This window comes from Megascapheus bottae, chromosome 4 (genome assembly GCF_031878675.1).
Source record: "Megascapheus bottae isolate mThoBot1 chromosome 4, mThoBot2.hap1, whole genome shotgun sequence".
Lineage (NCBI taxonomy): Eukaryota > Metazoa > Chordata > Mammalia > Rodentia > Geomyidae > Megascapheus > Megascapheus bottae.
Window position 1 is genome coordinate 59290825 of NC_143512.1, and position 26298 is coordinate 59317122.

Here is a 26298-nt window from a genome sequence, read left to right on the forward strand (position 1 = left end):
TCACTAGGCCAAACTCCTGGCCCTTTTAATGACTTTTTTAAAGTATTGAAATAGGTTTAATCAGTTATTCTTTTGGATATTCATGACTGAAGTAACTTTAGCAAAGAGGTTCATTTTTTTTTCTGTATAATTCAGTTAGCTAATCAGCTCTGAACTCATACTGGTAATAAGCATGATTTTGGTGATGTTGGATAGGACAGATCATACTGCAAGTCATACCATTATATCCTGGCTATTGCAATAATTATTTGACTTACACTATCAAAATAGACATGTTGAATGAGATCATAGTTGATTTTTATGCCTTTTAAAGGCATATATGGGGTCAGAGTATAGATAGAAAAATAAGTCAGAAATTCATTGGATCTGTAATATTAGACCAGAGATCTTGTGAAGAGATGCTGCTACTTATCATGAACATGTTAATAAAATTTGGAACTTTATTTTCCCCAATAAAATGAAGTTAATAGAGGCTTCCTTTAGGTATATGTCATCAGTGAGATTTCTGGATAATATGATTGCTCTTTTTTCTGACAATTCCATTTTGTTTTCTATTATGAGTATACCCACTTTACAATCTTACAAACCATATACTATGCAAAAATTTTCATTTTCTCATATTCTTGCCAGTATTCTTAATCTTTTAAAAATTTTATTGTTGTGGTGATATACAGAGTGGTAAAAGTTATGTTCATCAGGCAGTGGGTACTTACTTCTTGAACATTATTACCCCTTCCCATGTTTTCCTCCCATTTCCCCTCCCCCACTCCACTCTCAGTCATCTTGTTTTTCTCTTCTCTTTCCTTTTTCAAATAAACAAATAAAGTATATACAATATACGAGGTACCATATTCAGATACAGTGACAACATGAGATAAACCTTAAAGGGAAAAAAAGAGAAAAGAAATAGCTTCATATGGTATATTAAGAACAACAATCACCAAGATAAACCTGTTGTTTCCAAATCCTGCAGTTCGTTGGAATTATTCTTCATTTTCATGTTAATTTTTTCTTATCTTTAGTTTACCAGTTGCCATTTAAGAAAGCAATTTATGAATGCAGTGCATCTTGATCAGTGTCACTGCTTTCAGCATTCTTAGCCATTCTTCCTAGCCCACCCTCACTTTTATTTTGTAGTATGTACATTGAGTTCTTGCCTATGTTTTCATCCCCTCTTCTCCCCCTGACTCTACTCCAGCCCTTTCAAGTACCCTTTTCTGGTGTTTATTTTGTTGAATTTTTGACTTTGCCTTTTTAAGGAATTATATTCTTTGAATTCTCCCTTGATATTTCAGTTAGTACTTTTGTATTCATTTACATATCACCCAAAGTATCAACTTGCAAGTTTATGTGCTAATTGTAGCTGTTCTAAATACTTTTTTGTCTTTTTAATGGGATAGCCATTCTTACTAGATTTTAGATTTGTATGTACCTGATGATGACTAAATGATAGAATATATTTTCATATTTCTGTGAGTCTCTACTTGTCTTTTAAGAAATGCCTGTTTCAATTTATTGATTATTTGTCAGTTGGGTTTTATTTGTTTATATTTTTTTTCTGTATTTTGAAATGTCTATTTCCTTGATTTACTTACTAAAATGTGTATGCACACCTCTTTCTAAAAATTAGCAACATGGGCCTGGAGTTTGGCCTAGTGGTAGAGTGCATGCTTAGTATGCATGAAGACCCAGGTTGGATTCCTTGGTACAATATACATAGGAAAAATCCCGAAGTGGTGTTGAGGCGCAGGTGGTAGAGCTCTAGCCTTGAGAAAGTCCAAGGACAGTGCTCAGGCCCTAAGCTCAAGCCACAGGACTGGCAAAAATAAAAATTAGCAACAAACGTTACTGCCTGTCACGTGTATTGCCAGGGAACTTAAGTGACCAATTTGTTACTTATATAGACATGAGAGGAAAGAATCCTGGCACCAAGCTGATCACCACGAGTGTTCTGCTTTCTGGAAAGGGGAGACATTTCTGTCTCTTCTGATTGCTGATTTTGCTGCCTCCACGTTTACTGCTGTTAATCTGGGCCCAGATAGGTCTTCCACCCAGTAAACACCCAACAACGGAGTTAGGACTCAGTGAACTCATACTTTCACTCTGCTATCCTAATGGACGGCTCTGGTTGTTTTTTTCCTCTTATGTTCCAGAATGATTCCTGGGGAAAGCAGTATTCTTATGCACTCTTCAAGGCTATGAGCCATATGCTGTGCATTGGGTATGGAGCCCAAGCGCCTGTCAGCATGTCTGACCTCTGGATCACCATGCTCAGCATGATCGTGGGAGCAACTTGCTACGCCATGTTTGTGGGCCACGCCACAGCCTTAATCCAGTCATTGGATTCTTCCAGGCGGCAATATCAAGAGAAGGTATTGTGTTTTAGCTCTCTTATCTTCAACCCACTGCTTAATAAGTTCAATCAAATCCACAATCTCTGATCAAAATGATAACAAGTTAACACGTGTAAAATTAGAAAGCAATCTGTTTTGAGATTTTTCTCATGAGCCTCATAGTACTCATTTATTTTTAGTTTCTGTCTAGAATGATCAATTTAAAAAAATAGCTCTACAAAAGCATTATAGCTATATGTCTTAAAACACATGAAGCTAATACACTATGTAGTTACAATAATAGCATTATTGTAGCACTTACAATAATATAATTATAACCCTTCCCTAGAGTAGGTTAGAAGGACATAGTGACTTAAGAAGAATAGAGCCCATTGCAGAACATCTCTCTGCATGTTATAATCTTAACTTATATTGCCATCCATAGTATTACTTCGGCATATGCCGCACTTATAGCTAGATAACTCCGCACACCTCACAATCTTAAAAATACATGTTAACAGCTGCTATTATATATTCTAATGTGCAATGTGTTCAGTAGAATGATGGCTGCTTAAAATTTTCTGAAAAGAGAGTGAGTAAAGTAAGATTCTGTAATGACTGATTCACTGCATTAAAATACATATATAATTCCATTGAAGGGTTAAATACTGGGCAGGTGGACACTACTAATATTCCTGAACAAGTTAGTGACTTTCTGAAAAACTAAAAGTATTTTATAGCTGAAAGAATGTATGACAGTTTTATTAGGCTGTTTAACAATAAAGCCTTCTCTTTGTGTCTTTGCTCTTGATAAAATACACCATGTTCACTTTACCAAAGAGCTTTTCTAAAAGTTGCCCGTAAACTGTTCCTGGTGATAATAACTTAGATTCAACTGTTTTCACAACTGAGCATTATTTTGGTTGTTGCTTTACTTACAGAAGTCTTCAAACTATAATCACACAATAACCTAGGTAGTTTATTTTCCTTGAATACTATTACAGTGCCACCAACCATTACAATGAGCAAGTTTGTATTTTATCAGGAAAGTAATGAAAGGATGAACCCTCAAAATTGATTTAAAGTTCTATGAAATGAAAGTTCCAATTAAATTGTAAAGAACAAAAAGCTTAGTTTGAGAGGAGTCTATATTCTTTTGAATTTTACTAAAATTGATCATCTCAAATGGACTTCAGACTATGCTCTTGCCTTTTCTTGTTTTACTATTTTTGCCGTAGATAAAAACATTGTTTCTCATTTTTTTCTGCATCAGTGGTTCATATTTTCTTAAACAGATTTTCAGAATTCCACTGTTTAGTGTTGTTACCGTGTATAGTAAAAGAATCTTATTATTCTGGGTTGAGGAAGCTATGTAAGCCAAATTTAATTCAGACACAGAATTTATTTAATTCTGCAATCATACTTTTATTTATTTATTTATTACATAGTGTGAGGATTGAACTCAGGGCATAGGGCTTGCTAGGTGAATCACTTGAACCAGTCCTCCAGTCCAATCAGATACGTTTACATGCAAGGATGTTAATTTGGTTGTGTCTCAAATTATAAAGTTGTCAATCTGACAAATGCTTGTTACAGAGCAAGGAATTAAAATAACCCTTTTTAAAAATTTCTGTTAGGGCTAGGAGTTTGGCCTAGTGGTAGAGTGCTTGCATAGCATGCACCAAGACCTGGATTCGATTCCTTTGTACCACATACATGGAAAAAAGGCAGAAGTGGTGCTGTAGCTCAAGTAGTAGTGCTCTCGCCTTAAGGAAGCCCAAGCCCAAGGACAGTGTTCAGGCCCTGAGTTCAAGCCCCAGGACTGGCAAAAAAAATTATGTCAGAGCTGTGAAAGAAGCTGATATATATATATATATATATATATATATATGTGTGTGTGTGTGTGTGTATATGGAGAGAGAGAGAGTTGTCTTTAACCAAGATACTTCAGTAAGCTTAGTTATACATTATTGTATTTTAAATCAGAATCATTATTTTTGCACAAATATTCACAATCATACTGTTACGATACACTCACCCATACATGCACATATATATTTTTTCTAGCGTTCTAGCAATATTATGGGGTTTCTTTACTGATTGAGGGCTTCTTTTGTGACTTGACTGTTTGAATTTCTTGGCTAAATTAGTTTGTTTAGATGAAATTCCCATAGACTCAAAGTCACTATAAGCTGCTTTGTCATACACAATTTTTGATGCATTGTCCATTTGCATATTGTGCCACCAGCATCTCTAGCTCTAAAATATGCTCCCAATCATAAGAAAGAACTTTGTAACCATTCCTTATGTCATCCTTCTTTACCAGAAGCCTATTATTAGTCAGCTTTGTGTCTGAATCTTATAAGATTCATCCATACCTATAATATATCAATGTTTTCTGTTTTATGTCTAATATCATAATTGATGGCAATGCATTGGTTTATTCATTCAATTATTGGCAGATTTTTGAGATATTTCTACCCACCCCTGCCTATTATAATTAGTACTGCTCCCAACTTTGTGAAATAGTATAAGTGTCTATTTTCTTTTAAGTATACACCAGTAGAGTCACTAGGTTCTAATGTAAATTTGTTTAAATGCTTGGAGGACTGCTTAAATTATTATCATATTTTATAATTCCCTTTAGGTGCATTGAAACTTCGTTGTGAATGCCTGTATAATTAATATTGGTCTTATATTTTACATTTTGATAGCCAATAATAACATAGTTCTATGTAATCAAAGCAAGTTGCACTATGTTTCTATAGTTACATACCACTGAGTCATGTCATTAATCACATTGGCTTAAGTAAACAGTTTTATTAACTTTGTTCTGTTCCAGCCTATTTTATTTTGAAATCTCAGTCTTTAAAATTTCATTTGAAATGTTACTTTTTCCATATTTCAAATAGTTACATTCTACCCATTCCTCAGAAAGACCTATAGTGTGAAAGGTATAGTATTTGAAATGTGGCTACTCTTATATGTATATGTATATATTATACATATATGTATATGTATATGTATATATTACAAGGAAGTTGAGTAATTTCTTTAACTGTGCTGAACAAATTCAACGTTAGACAAAATAAAAAAATTCTCATTTTTGCTGAAAATGTCTATAATTAATTTGATGTACTTTATCTTTCCTGAGAAAAGTTAGTTCTATACAAATTCAACTTGTAGTCTTTCAGGGGCTTAGAAGCACAGAGAGTAACAAAAGGTGATTGGTCCATGGTCTCTTTTTCTCTCTCCTATCATAAACCTAATTAGAAATTGTTATCTTTTCAGGCTAGAAGAGAAGGGCAAAGGAGAGTTAAGAAGCAATTTAAATGTCTGGAAGATGTATTAAGCTAACATTTCTGAGTAGGTCTATTGCAGATTAAATGTGATACATTCCATATGAAATCTTTTGTGCATGATATGAGACCTAATAAATATTCCTCCATTTTACTTGATAAGGTCTGAAGAGAGATTTGGGTGAAGGATAGAGAAGATCGGGCTTTAAACTCTTAAGCATCTCTCAACCAAATCTCTCTTCCTGGAAGCTAGCCGTTGTTCTCTACAAAGCCATACTTTCCTTACACACATTTTGACCAAACTTACAGTTCATAAAGAACTTGCTTTTTCCTTTGGAAAACTACGTGGTTTCGCAGAATATTCCTATCTAAAGTATTCTGTATTTGGTGTATATGATCTCTCAGCAAAGGATATATAAGTGCTATGTTAGGAACATTTGTGTCTTTGCTGTTGTATATTTCAACCCTACTCATGGAAACTTCAGTAATGTGAACCCAAAGTAACATCCTGGTTTTAATCTCTTTCTCTTTAAAGAAATGTAATCAGTTGAATCACTACATCCCTACTTCTATTTTTCTGATTTCCATGGGGGTATGTATTCAGAAAAGAGGACTTAAAGTTTATGATGGCCTTGACTTTAGAAAACCATGCATACACAGTGCTTAAATGAAAAATGTATTGGATTCTCTAATTTTCAATTGGATCATTCTTTTTTTGTATGTGTCATGGGGCTTGAGCTTAGCCTGAGCGCTGTCCCTGAGCACTTTAACTCTAGGCTACTGCCCTACCCTTGAACCAAGCCCACTTCTTGTTTTCTAGAGGTTAATTGGAGATAAGAGTCTCAGGTCCTTTTGTGCCTGGGCTGGCTTTGAACCTAGATACTCAGAACTCAGCCTCCCGAGTAGCTAGGATTACAGGCATGAGCCACTGTGCAGGCTCAACTGGATCATTCTTAAGAAGAAAATAAATATCTGAAATCAATGTCTATTGAATAAGAAATGGTTTCCTTGGTTTCCTTCATAAGTCATAAATGCTTTTTTCCTCCTTCACAAATGAAAATGCCATGAGCACAACTCCCACATGGCTTGTTAATTAGTACAGAAAATATCTGTGAATGTACAATGTAGACTTCGCTTCCTGGAAACTGAAAGTAATATATTTTTATGTTAAATTGGTAGTACCTCCAAATGTTGTCAGGCCAGAAAAATCTTAGAGCCAAGAATTTCTGTGAGATGTAATGATAACCTTGTGTTATTACTTTTCTTGCTTGCTAATCACTTGTTCTACTGAAAATATTTTACAACTTCTCATCTGGAAGAAGGAATAGACTTTAGCTAAAACTGTAAAAGCAGGAAGTTTGATTCTGAAGAGAAAAAGTATTTTCTATTATTCATCATTTATTTCACTAATTTTCATCACTAATATTTGATATATGCCCAGAGAGATGTGGCATCCCTTTCTCTTCAGTGGTAATTTCTAAACTATGACTTTGTGTTCCATGATGAAAATTAACACATGGTATATCCTAGGTATCTATGCTTTCAGAACTGTTGGAAGTGTTGAAATCTGTCCTCCATAGGCCTTCCTTAGTTCTCTGAAATCTTTATTATTTACAACATATAAAGCAGATTTCTACAATAGCTCTAAATTTTAATTGCATTTCTTGTATTCTTTTATTGATTGATATATAAATGTGATCCTTTATATTTCTTTGACCTCTTGGGAAACAAAAACAACTCAATTTTTCTATCAAGAATTGGCTTTTAGTGCCTTTGTGTCTTATATATTATAAGATTATGAAGCATTTTACTGGTGATCTGATGAGAGGCTGTGAGACTAACACTCATCCTCTCATTCTGAATATAATTTGAGATTAATTATCAGGATCACTGGGATGCATTGGAAACAGGCTGTGGAGGATCATGAAGAAATCAACAGAGATCATTGCCATGGGAGTAATGACCTAAAAGGAGATCTGCTTTGGAAAGGATTTCTGGCAGATAAGAAATGAAAGGTACAATGGTAAATGATAGAGATATGTGAAGAATATTGAGTTGCTTAATGCAATTGAAGCAAAAACCATCCTACTTTGAAACCAAAATGTACTATCTCATCTTATATCACATCCTATCAGAGAAGAAAAGGTGAAATCATTCACTAATGAGATTCAAGGAAAGTGATATGTTTTAAAGTGCTACTGTAGGAAATAAAGTCTATGCTTTTATGTATATTGGATTTAGAAGGAAGAAGAAACTTTATTTACAAAAAATCTGAAGATGTGGCTGGGAGTTTTGCCTAATAGTAGAGTGCTTGCCTAGCATGCACCAAGATCCAGGTTGAACTCCGTACCACATATATAGAAAAACTGGACGTGGGGCTGTGGCTCAAGTGGCAGAGCAGTATCCTTGAGAAAAAAGCCCAAGGACAGTGCTCAGGCCTTGAGTTCAGGACCCAGGACTGGCAAAATAAAAAAAGATCTGAAGAAAAGCAAAAATAAGAGGCATGGAAATACTATAGAACTAAAGCTTGGTGAAATGATATGAAATAAGAAATCCACAGGCATAGTTCAGCATCTTCTATTTTACTCTAAGTACACTGAAAATATACTAAGAATTGGAGAAGGAAAGGTGATAAGAATAGAATCACTTATTTTAATTTTAATGGATTAAACAGTCTACAAAATAGGGTAAATGAAAGGTAAAACTGGCCTAGTATTTATTGACATTAAGCAAATGGACTAATATTAACTTTAAAAACACCAGAAGGAGCCTGTCTGGGGGGGAATAGAAAAAGAAGACGAAGATGTTGATACTACTCATTCAAGCCCAAAATGACCTGAAGAGAATATGATTTACTATGCAATGTTGCTTTTTCATATACCTATTTTATTATTAATTGAAATGATACATAATTTGTGTAGATTCTCATTTAATTTTTAAGTACTTCAAAGTAAAGTTTTAAGCCAAGAGATTGGCCTAGTGGTAGAGTGCTTGCCTAGGATGCACAAAGACCCAGGTTCAATTCCTTGGTACTACATACATAGAAAAAGCCGGAAGTGATGCTATAGCTCAAGTGGCAGAGCTCTATCCTTGAGCAAAAAGTGTCCAAGGACAGTGCTCAGACCCTGAGTTCAAGCCCCAGGACTGGCAAAAAAAGTAAAGTTTTAATTACCTTTCAATAAACTTTTAAAGAGGTGGTAGACATGATTTAATACCTGGAAATATTATATTAGATTTGAGCGAAATTCACAATAGATTTGACTTTGGGAAAATATGTAAAAAGATTTTTTCCTAGCTATTGAGAGAGAAGCTTGAAATGTGTGGAAATTTTCCTTACTACTTTCTTCCTTGAGCAGATGGCTCATTCTCCTCTGCTTTCTGCCAATAGTATTTGAGCAGCCCAGTCATACAAGTACTGGAAAGTTGTATGTTAAAGAATGTGCTATGCTTTACAAATTAAATTTACAAAATAATTTTCTGTTCTTTTTATAAACACATCAGATGGCTTACTTATAAATATCATATAATTAATAAAGTTTTATTCATGTGATCGCAGCCAAAATTGGTTCAATTAGCAACAAAAATTCTACTAAAAGGGAAATAGCATTGTGGGTTTAAGTAGCAGAGCACCAGCTTTGAGTTGAACAGCTTAGAGTCAGCACCCAGTCCCTAATTCAAGCCCATGACTGACAAAAAAAAATCTACCAAAAATCGAAGTAGATTACAATATTTTATAAAAATAACATGAAACAGCAGTTAATTTTCAGACCACTTTTTGATATCAACTGGACTAGTATAATAACCAGGAAAATAGTGTTTTTACTGTATTTTATTATTGGGATAATGTATAGAGAGGTTACAGTTACATTCGTTAGGAAGTGAGTACATTACTTCTTAAGTATGAACTTACATGGAGATCACCAGACTTGTAAAATACTTTCTTTTAAAATTGCTCAATTATCTTCCAGTTAAATAATGGTGCACAAAATGACATTAATGCATTTCTTTTCTTACCTTAAAATCCATCAGATAAAAATTTTTGGTGTGTGCTGGGCCCAGGGGCTCATGTCTGTAACAGGATGCCTTATTGCATATGCTTTTTGCATATCTTATTCCTGGTGAAATTCCTGTCACTTAAGAAATAAGAAAAAAAGAGAGAAAATAAACATTTTCTTATAATCATATACTACTGTGCCAGCTTTCTATCATTGGAAAAATATTTCAGAGAATTAATTTTTAAAGAGAAAAGGATTGTTTAGGCTCATAGATTGATTAGAAGACCCACTGTTTTTAAACCCATGATGAGATGGCACCATACAGGGCTGTGTGTGGTAGATCAGAATCACCCTGCTTCATCAACAGGATGAAGAAGAAAATAGGGTAAGCATAAGGGGACTTGTGTGCTCATTAAGACTCCCTTCCCACTTTAAATGTGAAGAGAATAGTATTTAGCAAAGGCAGCTGGACCAATTATCATCTATCTATTATTATTATTTTTATTTATCATGTATCAGTGTCTGTCTATTATGTAGACATATGCCTATCAAACAAGTTATCCATCTTCTGTTTATGTATCATCCATCATCTGTCATCTCCATCCCTCCCTCTGTCTTTCCCTCCTCCCTCCCTCCCTCCCTTCCTTCCTCCCATCCTCCCTCCCTTCCTCCACTTTTTGTGGTATGTGCCACTATAGGCAACTGCAAAATTATAGTCAGAGAATTTAAAGTGACCTGGAGTTTAAAGGATGGCAATTCTTTCTGAGCAACTACAATTCTTTAAACCTCTTATCTTTCAAAAATAAAGCTAAATAAAGTTCCTGTGACATTGTTTTCAAAAAACAAAAACAAAAACCTCCCTTCCCAGTGATCTAAAGTCCTCCCTTTCCGCCCTGCCTCTTAAAGATTGTAGCTTCTGTCATTAGTGCCATCAAGCTTGTAACTGGTGGGTTTTAGAGAGTACCTTCAACATCAAAATCATATGAGCCACCAAAATACAATATTAACTAAAATTAATATAAAAGGGAGGAGATACAGGTACAAGTATAAAAAAGACACAACATGCATGAGAAATTAAGAAGCACCATCTTCTATAGGTGCCAGGAAATCTTACGTTTTCTTTTCATTTTGTTTTACTTTTTGTGGGTGAATTTTCAAGCATATGTAACATTAAGCTAGGCATTGTGGGTTACACATATAATTCCAACCTGAAGAGTATAGATCAGGAAAATAATTGTCTAAGCCCAATCCAAGCCAAATGTTAGCAAGACACCATTTCAGCCACTGTTGTATGTGTAATCAGGTCAGCGATTCAGAAAGTGTAAACTGAAGATCATGGCTCAGAACAGGCCAGGGATTTTCTTTGAAAAATAACTAAATTCTAACTAGGGGTACAGTTCAAGTGGTAGAGCACCTTCCTTGCAAGCACAAGACCCAGAATTCAAACTCTAATACCATCTATGTGTGTGTTATTACATTTTTATATATTATTTGTATATATTCCATATTATATATGTATATATTCAATATCCAGTATAAATATTCAATTCAAAATTCAGCATTCAATATTCAATGTAAATTCAATTGAATTCAATATTTCAACTGATGAAAATAAAATCATTATTAACTTATTTACTAGCAAATAATTTAGTAAACTACATTAAGACCCAGAATAACTTAGCTCCTCTATAATGTTCATTTAACATATATAAAAAGGAGAATGGATTCAGATTCGTTGACCTTTCTTTCAATTTTTACTTAGTAATTTTTGAATGTATTTTCATACCTTTCTACTAATCTGGACAGTGCTACCTATTTCCACAACATTCTCTCAGTTGAAACTCATTATCCCTCTTCGTAGTTTTTATTAACTTCTAGATCAGCCATATTTCTGCTATCAGCTAATACTTGAAGTAGAAGATGAATAACAAACAGAACCCCAGATTGTGTTCAATGGTGCTACCCAACTACCTTGTTACCCTTCACAAGAAAGATTTGTTAGTTGAAGCTCTTTTCATAGAGCATATGGACAAATGATTACATAACAGTATTTATATTTACTGTTTCCTTGAGAAGCCAAAGAAACTTATAGGGCATTTCTTAAGATGCTCATAGTAGTCCAAGATTACAAAATTTGGGTTAATACTTGAGATAAAAATTTACAAAGTAAGCTGGGCGTGGTGGCTCACACCTGTAATCCTCGCTACTCAAAGGCTGAGATCTGAGGATCAAGGCTCAAAGCCAACCCATGCACAAAAGGACCTGAGACTCTTATCTCCAGTTAACCTCTAGAAAATGAGAAGTGGGCCTTAGCTCAAGAATAGGACAGTAGCCTTAACCTGATGAGCTCAGAGACAATGCCCAGGCCTGGGGGTAGTGGTAGCCTTGAGATGAAGAGCTCAAGGACAGCGCCCAGGGCAAGCTCAAGCCCCATGACCCACAAAACAAAATTTACTAAGTATTACAGTAGCTGATTGACTTTACCCAGTCATTCCCAGTGATTAATTCTGTGTAGTCTCAAACAAAACAGCCATCCCTAAATGTTAATGTTTGCCTTCATAAATAGTATATTTATGACATATACAATTCAGAAACCATGTGTAGTGAAAATATCTCTAAATAAGATTTTAGATCAAAAGGAAGATTTCAATAAAATGTACACAAAACTAGGAATACGTGCTAGTGATCCAACATTATAAAACTGACCAATGAATAGATGGACCATATGTCAATGGATGGAATCTATCACTGTAGATAATCACATGGAGAGAAAGGTAAAAATGCTCCCAATTAGAGTTAGAAAAAATATCCTTGTGTTACCAGAATCTTACTCCTGTCTTCCATCTCAAATACACAACACACTACTCTTCCAGAAGATAATAGGTGTTTCTCTCCTCTCTCTCTCCCTCCCTCTCCCTCTTCCCTCTTCCCCCCCCCTCTGTCACACACACACACACACACACACACACACACACACACACACAAACTCTTTTTCTAGCCATATGAAGAAATTGGTATTCTGTTTTATTAATTAATATAGTTAACAACATTTAAAACTCTGACTCAAGAATTAAGATGAACCAATGAATAATAAAACATACAGAATAGTAGGTTGTCCATGAGGATAATTAAGAAATCCAGGGACCTGGTTTTATCCTTGAAGACATTTACTAACTAGATGTGAGACATGTGTAAATGGACTTGCTACTCGGGGGTTCTTTTTCTCATCTGTGAAACGAGTGGATTAGAATCAATTATTTCTCTGGTGCCCTCTAGCTCTAAGTGTCTCTTTTTCTATTGAATGTATGTTAATCTCCCCTAGATTCATAAGACACTTTAAATGTCTTTGGGTCATCCTTATGCACATAATTTATTATTATACAGTACTGGCTGGGGATATAGTGTAAAGGCAAATTCTTTTCTTCATTATTTGACTACTTTTATTGTGCATTTATGTCAATAACTATATAAAAATTAAATATATGTTTTTCATAATATACTCTTGAACAACTTTATTTCTACTATTTTCATTTTAGAACTACAATCTAACTCATTGTGTTATTATATATGAGTCTTCCAATCATCTTAGTTAGATCAGTCACAAACCGAAAATAATTCAAACTTCCCCAAGTCAAGGATATAGGTATGATGAGTCTTTGCAGTTGTTTTCTCAAATGTCTAATACCTTATACTATTTCTATCAAAAGGTATTTACTTTACTCCAGGGTAGATTTAGTAAGCACTTTAGTAACTAAGACTGCAATATGATTCCCCTGAATCATCTAGGGTGGTTTAACTTATTTTCAATAGGTTCCATCTACTGTGTCATAAAGAAATCCAACCCTGACATCTCTGTGTGGGCAAAGGAGTGTCTCTGCCTTTTTAATGGAAAATATAACATGTTGATGATACTTTATTATCTGTTCATTATGCAATGTCCTGGACCAAATATCCTTGTTTATCTAATTGTAATACATTTTTATAATTAAGAAAAGTTGTAATTTGGAAAATATTTATGCACATGTTTGAAACCAATACACACTTCTTTTTGCAGTACTGAGGATTGAATTCAGGGCATTGTGCTTACAGAGCAGGTGCTTTACCACTTGATCTACATTTATAGCACCTTTTGTTTGACTTCTTTTCTGAGTAGGCCAATTTGAGAGGTGATTTTTTTCTCCTTGTGCCTTACAATTAAGATAATCTGAATTGGGATCCTCCTATTTTCCTTCTTCTTGTGTTTCTGGTGATGTCAGGGACATGTACTGACCTAGCCACTGTGCTTCCCATATTGCTGGGATTCCACGCATTCAACACCATATCCAGACACTGGCTTAGACAGTTTCCTAAATTCCTGGGCGATTCCCAATCCACAATCTTACCATCTCTTCCCCCAAGCAGCAAGGACTGTGGGGCTGAAGCCAACATACTGATGTATTATTATATTTTATTCTGAAACATAACTTCTGTAAATTCTGGTGATATTTTAATGTTGGAGAAACAGATGATCAGGGTGGTCACGGGCATAGTTCAAAGCATGAAATGCAAGAACATGATTGAAATTTAGTCACCTCTCTGTCTCTAGTGAGCAAGATTGATTCAACATATGCTTTTTCTGCACGTAAATATCTCCAAGGAAACATGGGTAATGGCATCACCTATCAGTCTATCAAAATATATATCTTTCTCATATGTTACAAGGCAATAAAAGTCTCAACGTAATTTTTTTGCCAGTCCTGGGTTGGCTCAAGGTCTGTGCACTGACATTGGGTTTTCTCAAGACTAGAGCGCCACACTTGAGCCACAGCACCACTCTGGCTTTTTTTTTTCTATGTGTGTGGTACTGATGAACTTCATTCATGCTAGGTAATCACTCTACTAGGCCAAATTCCCGGCCCCTCAAAGTAATTTTTAAATGAACATTTTTGTTCTTATTACTAGTAGTTAACACACTTAACAAAATTTCAACTGTCATAAGTGTATGGAAATTAGGTTCTTAGCAATTGAGAAAGTGCATTGTTTCTGTGTGATGATAGTGGAGTTTAATTCAGAGTGTTTTGCTTGCTTACATTAAGCATTTTACCACTGGAGCCACACTTCCAAACCAGAAAGTACATAATTATGGTGAAATCACAGAGCCTTTGAACTATCTCTTGCACACCTTTAATTACTGGTTTTACCATTTTCCATTTTCCTTGATCTTTGTCAGTTTATTTTTTTGCCTGAACTCTTCAGGAAGGTTCAGAAAGTATACATTTCCTTTTAAATGTCTCAATTTTGTCAATTTTATAAAAGTTATTGAAATAGATGATATTGATCAAGATATATTTTCCAGGCTCTGCTGTCTCACCCTTGTAAGACTCAGGAGGCTGAAAATTCTGGTTCAAAGTCAGTATGGGCAGGAAAGTCTGACACTCTTATCTCCAGTTAGTCACCAAAACACCAGAAATGATGTTGTGACAACTCAGACTGCCAGAGAGCCATCCTTAGGCACAAAAGATCAGGGGCAGCTCCCAGTCCCTGAGTTCAAGTTCCTTGACTGTGAAAAAAACACAAAGATATCTTGTATTCATAAATGGCTTTGCTAAAAAGGTAACTCCTTTATACAACTACTTAAAGATTATTATGAAGAGAAAAAATATTACAAGTCTGATTCTCAAGAGCTCTTACAGCCACTGTCCCTGCCACCTGGTTTCCTAGAGCTAACTATTGTCAACAGACCCTGAGAGGCCTGTGTTTTCTATATGCCACGTACTTTCTGTATGTTTCAGACTCAACCCAAGATCAGATAGGTAGTGTCGCATATAAATCTTCAAGAAATCATAACATTAGCAAATAGCAGCTGACTTTATTTGATTGGTTACCAGATCACTCAGGGAAACAAGCAATGGTACTATAGGTAGGCAGCTTGCTTAGCAGATAAAGTGGATCTTCAGCTCTGAAGGCAAACTCAAAGCTGAGAAACATGGTTCTGTGTCCCAGTAGCCTTGAGAAGTTGCCTTGTAGTCTTAATTGTGTCATTTTCTATCTATAATTCTGTAAAAACTTATTTTATATTTTAGAAATCTTTGAAAAGTTCCATACATCATACCTTATTTTCTTATCTGACCAATAATATATGATATATATGATACTCGCGCACGCGTGCGCGCGCACACACACACACACACACACACACACACACATCCCCAGTGTTTTTAGAGTCACTCAGACTATTCATTGTAGAAGAAAATTAATGTTATATGACATTACTTTTAAGGGAGGTCAGTTTGCAATACACAAAGAAGCACAATATTAGTTAAACATCTTTATTCTAGAGCAATTTACTGACCCTTCCATTTTTAAGTGTAGTTCTTTTTTCTTTGGAAACATCGAAGAGATATATTATTAAACAAGTTTGTAAATAGTCATTTCACATAAGTTTTATCTTTAGGGGGAATGTCTAACTCAAGTTTCTTGTATTGAATTATTGGGCATACTTCAATAACAGTGAAGTAAATACATCCTATATTGTAAAGGAAATGTGAATCATACTATTTTATGCACTCTTTTTGAATTCTTACCAGTGAAGGAAAATTTTAGTGAGACATCAAGTCCTTTAGCACAATCAATTTTGTTGCTGTCATTGACATTCTTGTAAAAAAAAAAGAGAACCTGATTTTACAAAATTGAGAACTAATGTTCCATATTCCTGAGGGTTTTCTTACTGCATATATCTTAGCTCAACTTGTACTATAATTAAATTTCTTTATGCTTGTCATCTATAATTGTCAATTAAGTCAATGATTTTTCACACTTCCTTACCAAGAACAACTAAAATATAGAAAAATTTAAACACATATGCTAGGATGTTTAGGAGAGTAGATTAGCTTCACTTGTCTTAAACTAAAAAAATATTTCAAGAACCAGTTTTTACAGTAAATATCACAATTTTGTATTTTTAAATATAATCCTTTTAATTTTTTCACCACAGAGGACAGCTGGTTACATAGGAATATATGCATCCCCTTTATTCTCTGATAGTCTTCCACTTTCACCCTCACGCTACAAGCTATAGAATTCCAGTTGAGCTGGAGATTTGTGATAAGGAGGTTGTTAATGGGAGAGAGGTGATGGGATCAAAGATGCACAAGTCCTTCTAGTTCATTACAAAAGTCCAGTTTTTCTTCTCAGATTGGAATTCTTAGAATATAACATGAAGGCATCCTGTGGTCAGATTTAAATTTTAGAAGAATACTATTGTTTTTGGAATTGAGAATGAATTAAGAGTAGAAAGGAAACTACGTAAAGATGCAGAAACCCAGAAGAAAAGTTATGCCAATAATGCACACAAAGGATGACTGCTAGATTCACAGGGATGAATATATGAATGTACTATGAAAGTGAGTGTTATTCAGCAATATAAAAGGAAAAATAATACCAACAGTTACACACACACATACACACACATGCACATACTCGCACACACACACACACTATATACACAGGATAGGATGTGTCAATAACCAATGACAATAAAAATTAACTTTCTTGACTAGGGTTGTGGTGTAGTTCAGTAGTAGAGATCTTCTTTATGAGGCCCTGCATTCAATCTCAGTATCAAAATTAAAGAAATGACGGTGAGAAAAAACACAAAGAAAAACCTGCAACCAAAAAGTGAGTTTCAGTGCAGGTGTATAGTATAGATCATTTACTGAGAAGTAATCATTAAAAAGCAGGATTGGTAAATAGGAAGAATAAATTGGGAGCGAAGAAGTGCAGTGAAGATTGTTTTATTAAGCTGTTTTCTATTATAGGCAAGTAACATTTAGTTCCACTGAGATCGAGGCCTTTTGTAGAATATAAGTTAGAATTGTCATTCTGAAAAATGAAAGGCTATGTTAATAATTGATAGATGCAAGTTTGTCATTGGTTGAATATTGCTTTAAAACAGGTCACCAACCTCTCCCTTACACCAAATATTTTTTGCCAGTCCTGGGCTTGAGTTCAGGGACTGAGCACTGTCCTTGGACTTTCCTCAAGGCTGGTGTTCTACCCTGAGCCACCGCACCACTTCTGGCTTTTTCTATGTATGTGATACCAAGGAATCAAACCTGGGTCTTCGGCATGCTAGGCAGGCACTCTACCACTAGACCAAACTTCCGGCCTTACACCAAATATTTTTAAATGCTTATTCTTTTAAAGCTCAGTGGCTAGCTGAAAACCCTGAGGTGAACAGTCCAGGATCGATATGATATAGGTCACAGATGGGTCAGTTTGCAAGGATACAAGAGTTTCATGGGGCATTGTTAATTGCTATCACTAACATACAATAATAATCAGATAACAAATATGATCAACTTTGTGAAACAAGTAATTAAATATAATTCAGAAATTCATGGAAATACAAGAATATTACCAGTGAACTAGAGGAACAATGCTATAATTAGATATTTGTGGTTTTAATGGGAGAGGAAATAGTGAGAGGATACATGAATCCCATTCTTTAAAGAATTTGTTAGACGAGAAAAGAAAACTGGGATGACAGGTTGCAGGACATTTCTGAACAATAGAAAGCCAGTTTTTAAAGAGAGGAGTTTTATACATTACACAATAGTACTAACAATGGAGCTGTTTTGCCTAGGTTTAGACACTGGCATTAGCTCTACTATTAGCTCTGGTAGCATGGGTATTAGCTCTCTGTGTCTTTCTACAGTTTTGTAAATTCTCTATGCCTATTCTATTTGCTATAAAGTATTGGCACAAAGCTAAATAGGATTAATAATAAAATGTACAAACTAAAAATAATTGCACTCTCACATAATAAGGTTATTAATGCAAAATATATTCCAAAACAAGAAATTTTAGTTTGCTTTCCATAGAAAAATGGTAACTGTTTGAGATGATAGATGCTTGTAGTAATTAACCCAATTGTATTATTAAATGATGTATATGTGTGAAGCAACATCACATCATACTCTGTAATATGTATAATTATAATTTATCAGTTAAGATAAATTAAGACAAAAACTAACAAGTGCGATTTGGGCAGCGTCAGTATGTAGACAGGTCATTGAGAATACAAGGCAGAGCTGTTGGAGATAGAGTTTCTGCAGAGATATAATTTGAAGATATTAAAATCAGTGGAAAGATTAATTTCCAGTAGAGAAGACACACTTTTCCCATTGTTTAAAAGAGGATAGCAGTAGGAAAAAATAGATAAATCTGTCTGAAAAGGTTAATAGAAATTTCTCTTTGTTTTTGAAATTTTAGATGAAGCCATTATCAATGAGGAAAATTGTTGAAAGGAGGAAGTAAGATTGTGGATCATAGCATATATAAAAGCATCTTCTGGAAAAGTAAATGGAGTGATGACTTAATATAATAGCCATACTGTAACACATCTTATTCTTATTTAATTAAACATCAATATTTATATGTAAGCATAGAGCAAGAATATTATCCTAAAGATGATCTGTCATTAGAATTGCAAACTACTGCAATGGATTGTTAGAACTGGACTATAACTGTATAAGGACTATTTTTTATTTTTGGAAAAGATCTATCTCCTTGAATTTTATTCCATAATTACAAATACATTAACTTAAGAATGTTTTATATGGATAATTTACCAGTTTAGTATTAAGCAGTGTCTTCTAACTACTAAACCCACTAACCCTTCATTATTGCCATTTTTTTCATGTACTTGGTTAGTTAAACATTATTGAATTGACTTTTTTTGAAATTGTACACAGCCTTCCAAACTCGGTCTGAATCATGAAAATTAAAAGACACATATGCAAATAGATACAGTAAGGCTATTTAGAAAGGTGAGTTTAGGAGAGAGAGAACAGAGCTTTGGTAAGAAGTGTAATAATGAAGATGCAGACATGTGGGGAGCCGGAGCGGCCGCCATTACAAGATGGCGCCTGTTCCCTGCCTCGCTCCTTGTAAACAACCTCTTAGTTCTCCTTATTTGGTATGTGAGTGCGGAGCCTTGCTCGTTCCACTGAGTCTGCGCGTATGACGTCAGAGGCCTGACCAATCCCGAGTTTTAAAATGGCCCTGGCAACAGAGCGACCAATGGCAAAAAGCCCCGTGTTCCTTGATTGTATATAAGCAGCTGCATTTCCCTGCCCAGCACCCCTCTGCTTCAGCTCTCCCTTCAATCAAGTTGCTCTTCAATAAGGCGTGATACGAGAAGGATCCTCGGGTGGTGTCCGTTCTTCCCTGCTGGTCAGGGGTGCCGGGCGCCACACAGACAAAGGAAGAATTAGTGAAACTTTTTGGTTAAATTTACATGAATTGTTGATGCCTTGGGGTATGAGATAAAAGCATCTGATGACTCATTGTTGATAAAGATGTCATATTTTTGCCCCTGAGAACAAAATAAATGAGATTTAAAAGGGTTGCTTTTTATATTTGTTGGATGCCCTCACATTTGCATGACTCCTATTTCTTACAAGTATTAAAATATTTTAAAACGTTAGTATCTTTTAACCTACAATATTAAGGTTATAGAAATCAAAAAGGAAGAATTATTTTATAACAAAATATAATTTCTTGGAACTTCAGACAATATCTTACAATGTGGGAGAAATGTATCCATTTGCAAAAATCATCATATATTAAGTAGGTTTATTAATTAAGATTAATAGTATAGCCTAGCTGGAAGGTATAGCTAAACTTAACTACTCAAGAAGCTAGAATCAGGAGTATCATAGTTTTAGGTAACCCTCACCATTTCAATTAATGAAAAGTATGGATTGGTGGCAAGTCCCTATCATCCCAGGTACTTAGAAAGTATAAATAGGAGGATTGCGGTCCAGACTAGTTCAGGCATAAATTCAAGATCCCATTTGAAGCATAACTAAAGCAAAAGTGCTAGGTCTAGGAGGAGAGAAGTAAAAAAAGTAGGTTAAAATGGACTATTTACCACTCCTCTTATATCCTAAAGTAATACTGTATGCACGAAGTACTTCATATTTAAATGGTAATTATTTTATACTACACTTTACTATCCTCAACTCTCTCTTCCTCCCTCCATTCCTCTCTCCCTTGTCTCCCTTTCCCGTTCTCTAATTTTCTCACCCCATTTCCTTTCCTTGCTCTGCCCTCCTTCTTCCTTCTCCCCCTTATGCTTTTCTCTCCCCTAAGCTCCTCTTCTCTTTTCTTAGTTTCTTCCTCTTCAGCCCATTCATCCCATTCAGTTCTGCCTCACAGATGCAACACAGATGTTTTACAAGAGCCCCAGTGTATTTGATCTTACAAGTCTAATAAAAAAATGTGTTTTCATTTCAGCCATTCAAAAATTCTACTTATTAATTACTAATGAATGTATCAAGGAATCATTTGCAAATGTAAATTTACCAACTTATTTACAATGTCATATTTAGTTTATTTCAATTTCCAACCACCACTATTACCTTTTTCAAAGGGTGTTTCTAAAAAATTAATACATTTCTAATTAAACATTTTAAATAGAAATGATTCTTCCATTTATTTTTGCAAGTCTTATTAAGTGTGAGGGAAACAGACAGAAAGAAATAATCCAGACCTTCAGAAGTATTATAGTCCAATACAATTATTGCCTAATTCCTCAAATTGTGGCTGGTAACTGTCATCTGCTGTTTTTTATTTAACTGTGTGCCTTTTAGCCACTCTCTGTTGATATGAGTCTTACTAATCATGTTTCTTTGATTCTTTACTCATGTCCTGATGGTTATTCACAGTACTCTTTTTAAAATTATTTTCTTTTGGTAGTTGTACACAGTGATTTCAATTCAGCATGTTAGTTTATGAGTACAATGAATCTTAATAAGTGTGACCCCTTTCTAATCTTTATGATCCAACTACTTTCAAAAATGACAGTTCCATGATTTTCCCTCTTTTCTCATTTGACACATCATCTTTTTGCACTCCCTTAGTCACTGATGATGTGTGAGTGTGATTTCCTCCTTAATTCTTAACCCATATGTAAGCATGCTGATATACCATGAGTCTCTAAATCTTAACTTGTCAAAACTAAATTTATCATTCTCCTACTCTCACTGAGGCTTGCTTCCTTATGTCCTAAGATAACACAGAACCTAAAATTGTAGTGTGTAGAGGACCTGCTAAGGCATAGGCTGTGAGGACTAAATTCCAGAGTTTTTTGATTCAGTAGATGTGTGGTGACAACTGTGATTATGAATTACACTGAAAAACTCCAGGTGATATCGTTGATTTGACAATGGTTTAAAATACCATTGATACATAGAAATCATTACTCATTTGAGTTAATATACAATAATGAATCATTGAAATAAGTAATATATATTAAAATAGGCATATCCACTATCCATAGAACATTGTGACTTTAAAATAATTAAAAATTACTCAATAGAACACTCTTTAAAAAATTGAAGTGGCAGAAAGGTGAGATGACATGAGTGAGGCAAATTAACTGGATTCAAACAGCTTACGTTTTCTATAAAAATATAGTATCTTTATGTGTAATATTTGTACTGCTAAATGAGGATGAATTTTCTCATTCCAGAGATAGCTATAGCACGCTGTATCCTTGGACTGTATAGGAAGGAAAGAATTAAAGTGTAGTATTTTGGTTATGACCACAGATTCTTAGGGTTCCAAGAATTTGCATGAACACTGCATTGTAGAAAGAAAGTGGAGCTGGCTCAACATATATTGGTCCCAAAGAAAAGTTAATCCTTTATTGCACCAGAAATTATGAAACTTCACTGATGTATTCCAGTGAGTATAAAAGTTATTGCAGTGCTACAGTGTTGCGATTTCAATTGCTTTTCTAAGGTTAGATATTTTCAAGATTCACCATATTCCACAGAGTAAACTATTAAGAGACTTTTATTTAAAGGCGAAAGATACTTCATAGCAAGAGATGAGGAACATAAGTAAAGCACCACAGATTCATTAACTATTTCACACAAACTTTCCCTAGGAAATGTTTCTGAAAGTTTAATGTTACATTCTTATTTTGTGGTCTTAAAAAAAAATACAGATTCTGATCAGAATTCCTATAATAAGATCTAAAATTCTTTTTTTTCATTGCCTCACAAGTAATATCCCTGCTCTTTTGTTGCTACATGATTAGCATAGATAATACATAAAAATGCCTTGTGCATGCATGTGTGCAAATAGGAAAAAGCTGGCCCATCAATACAATCAGTTTCCAGAACTGAGTCCAAAGGTCTACTTTCCTCAAGAAACCAGTTCCTTTGCTGAGCATGTCTGTAATCCTACCTTCTTGGAAGGCAAAGATCAAGAAAAGTGTAGTTCAAAAATAGCCTGAGAAGAATGTGGCTGAGATCCCAGTGTTGGTTTACACATCTGGAAAGTACCAGACAGAGAATCATGGTCTAAGACCAGTGACATGAAAAAACAGAAGACTCTATGTAAAAAAATAATCATATGAAATGATGTGACAGAGCAGGGCTTAAGCGGGAAAGTTGCCTATTTATCAAAACACAGGACTGTGCACTCAAAACCCAAGCACTGTCTTTCCCTCCAAACAAGAAAGTCTTTAAGTTCCTCCCTACGTCTGATAAACAACTCCACTTAAATACTTGTTTCTTAAATTAGTTTAACATCTGCATTAGTCTTCCTATAAAAGTATGACAGTCTTTTTTCAACCTGTTATTCTCTTAAACCCTAAATTAGAAGCCTGACATATTCTCTTTGTTCTCACTACATCACATGTGTATCCTTTCCAACCTTTCTTCCTGTAGAATCAATGTTTTATTGAATTCAAAATGTTTTCTAGAAAGCTTAAGGTAAAACCTTTTGTGCTACTCACTTGCAAGATTTCTCTTTCAAATCAACAGCCAAATAGCAACATAGATGTCTTAAGACTCAACTAAAAACAAGCTTAACATACATCATTTTCACCTGCCTCATCACTGGCTTATATAAACCTTAAAAATGATTCTAAATTCCATTCATGTCTCCTTGATGCCTCAATTCTTTATGCGAAGTGAGTATGTAAATACAAGGTCTTCTTCAGCATAGGACATTGTATACGCACACTGGATTGAGTACATTAGTTGCTTCCCCTTAAAGGAGTCCTTTTGTTCCTTGGTTTTCCAATGTTATTGAAGATCGCACAACAAAGCAATATCATAGTTTCTCATCTGGAAATGTTTTCTAATGTTCTTTCTTTTTTCTTTACAGTATAAGCAAGTGGAACAATACATGTCCTTCCACAAACTACCTGCAGATATGCGGCAGAAGATACATGATTATTATGAACATAGATACCAAGGCAAAATATTTGATGAAGAAAATATTCTAAATGAACTTAATGATCCTTTGAGAGAGGTAAGGTTTATTGCCCTCTATCTCCCTGATAAATTGCTATTGTTTATTTACATTTTTTGTGGGAACACCTTTAGACTAAATCATAACTGCTCTAAAGAAAAATCAGAGCTAAATATTAATATATCTTTCTTGTTTATCGTCTCTTTAAGTTTTTCTCCTAAAAAGATTTTCAGTTGTTTGAACAATAGTGGCTAATGCTTGTAATGATAGCTTATCTGGAGGTTGAGGACAGAGGTTTATCATTCAAATCCCTCAGGCAGAAAAAGTGAGAAATAGAGCTGCAGCTGTAATGGTGGAGTGCTAGCCTTTCAGCACAAAGCTTGGAGACAGTACCCAGGCCCCAAATTCAAGCTCCACAACACACACACGCACACGCACACGCACACACACACACACACACACACACACAAACACACACGTATCAGAAAATTGTTTGAATTATGATCTCTGGTCTCTGAGTATTCTATTTCATGTGACAGTATCTGTGGTTCCATTTTGTAGCTTTTATTTTCTGCATCTTTCCACGTCTACTCTCTGGTGCTTTAGTAAACACCTCCCTTATATCCTGTCAACCCTCTCTCTTTCCTCCTTTCCTTCCATTTCTATTTTCTTTTCACCTTAATTCTTTTTAATTATCTCCTTTTCAGAGCAGGAACAGTTGACTTTTATTTTCTTTCTGCCCCCCACCCAACTCTTCCCTCCATTCACACTCGTATATTCACATTGCCCCTGGACCTAAAGAGCCAGGCATGCTCAGTTCTTTGTATTTCTTACACTTCTTAACCCTGTACTTTCTTTAATGTCCAAATTCCTCAGAAGATTCATACTGATTCATCTTAGCAAGAACTTTACTTCCACCCTTTGCTTCCTTCTTCACTAACCTAATTTTTCTCATGTGAAATATTTTCATTTTCCCCTTAGTTTGCCTTCTAAATGTTAAGTGTTTTCTCTGTCTACAACTTCAAACAATACTGCCAGACTAATTTTTTAGCTGATCATGTCTCTTCTCAGAAATGTTTTGTCTTTATTTTACAAATCAAGGCAAACCTATGCTCACATACCAGCCCTCCTGCACTCTATCATAGGCTGAATTTCCAGCTTTCTCACTGTCTGTTCTCACTGGACATTTTGTTGCCAAAACCTTTTGTGGACAACTTGATGTGAAACTCAGTTATGATTTTTTTAACCTCTGTATGCTATATCTTCCATTAGTGTTTGTCATCTGTTAGCAAAATGTAATTCAAGGCTCTCATCCCATCTTTGATCATTTACAATATCATGCTTTTTTAAAATCTATAGTGTGTTTACTTTGTAAACTTTTGCATTATTATCTTTTCTACTTATGTTGACTTCCCTCTCACATTATTTTCTCCCTTTATCTTGAAATTTCTTTTTTTTAATTTTATATTTTTTATTGTAATTAATAAAAGGGTTACATGATATTTGCCAGATAAAAGGTGCATTAATTCACATATATTGATACCCTTTCACATGTCTTGGTCCCCATTACCCTCCCCTCCCCCCCGTCTTGGTTTTCCCCCCTTCCCTATCCAATTTCAGATAATCAAATACAAATAAATCCAATATATCAGATAACAAAGTGAGATACTGTAACAATATGAGATAACCAAGGGACAGCAAAAGAGATGAGAGATAACATAGTACATTAAGGACAACAATCATTCTTTATACGGCTTTTGTTTCAATATCCTGGAGGTTATCTTGAAATTTCTTAAGACCAAGAGCCCTTAATTTACATTTCATCTTTGTCTTGAAATTTATAGTATATTCTTCATAATATAAATTTCTCAGGTATTTTCAACTCAACTGCTGGCTTTTTCTTTATTATTATCTTTACATATCTATATCTTATAACATTGACATATATTTTTCAAATGCCAATGCATTTGATTATATCATTAATATATCTATTTTAAGATTACTCTTCTACTAGTATTCAATAAAATTAGAAACTTAATTTTTTTATTCTTTATAGCATATAACTCAAAGTCTTCACATTTTTGTGAAAAAAAGTGACACTCTATTCATTTTAAAAAGGCTTTGAAATGCATACTTCAAAACCTTCAATAAAATGAATTTAGAAATAGGAAAGTATGCTAAAACTAAGAATTATTCCCTGGAAAGAGAGAAAAGATAGGATTAATCCCTGTATAAAATCTCATGAGGGCCAGGAGTTTGGCCTAGTGGTAGAGTGCTTGCCTAGCATGCATGAAGACCCGGGTTCGATTCCTTGGTACCACATACTCAGAAGTGGTGCTGAGACTCAAGTGGTAGAGCACTAGCCTTGAGAAAAATCTAAGGACAGTGCTCAGGCCCTAAGCACTGGCAAAAAAAAAA

General features: G+C 34.7%; 1 protein-coding gene across 1 annotated transcript in view; it reads left to right on the plus strand.

Moving 5' to 3' along the window:
• Nucleotides 1-26298, plus strand: part of Hcn1 (hyperpolarization activated cyclic nucleotide gated potassium channel 1) — a 275653-nt gene that overhangs the window by 205172 nt on the left and 44183 nt on the right. The window contains exons 4-5 of the mRNA XM_090331963.1: nt 2154-2372; nt 23794-23940. Of these exons, the coding sequence (XP_090188089.1) occupies nt 2154-2372; nt 23794-23940 (366 nt within the window). The remainder of the gene's footprint in view (nt 1-2153; nt 2373-23793; nt 23941-26298) is intronic.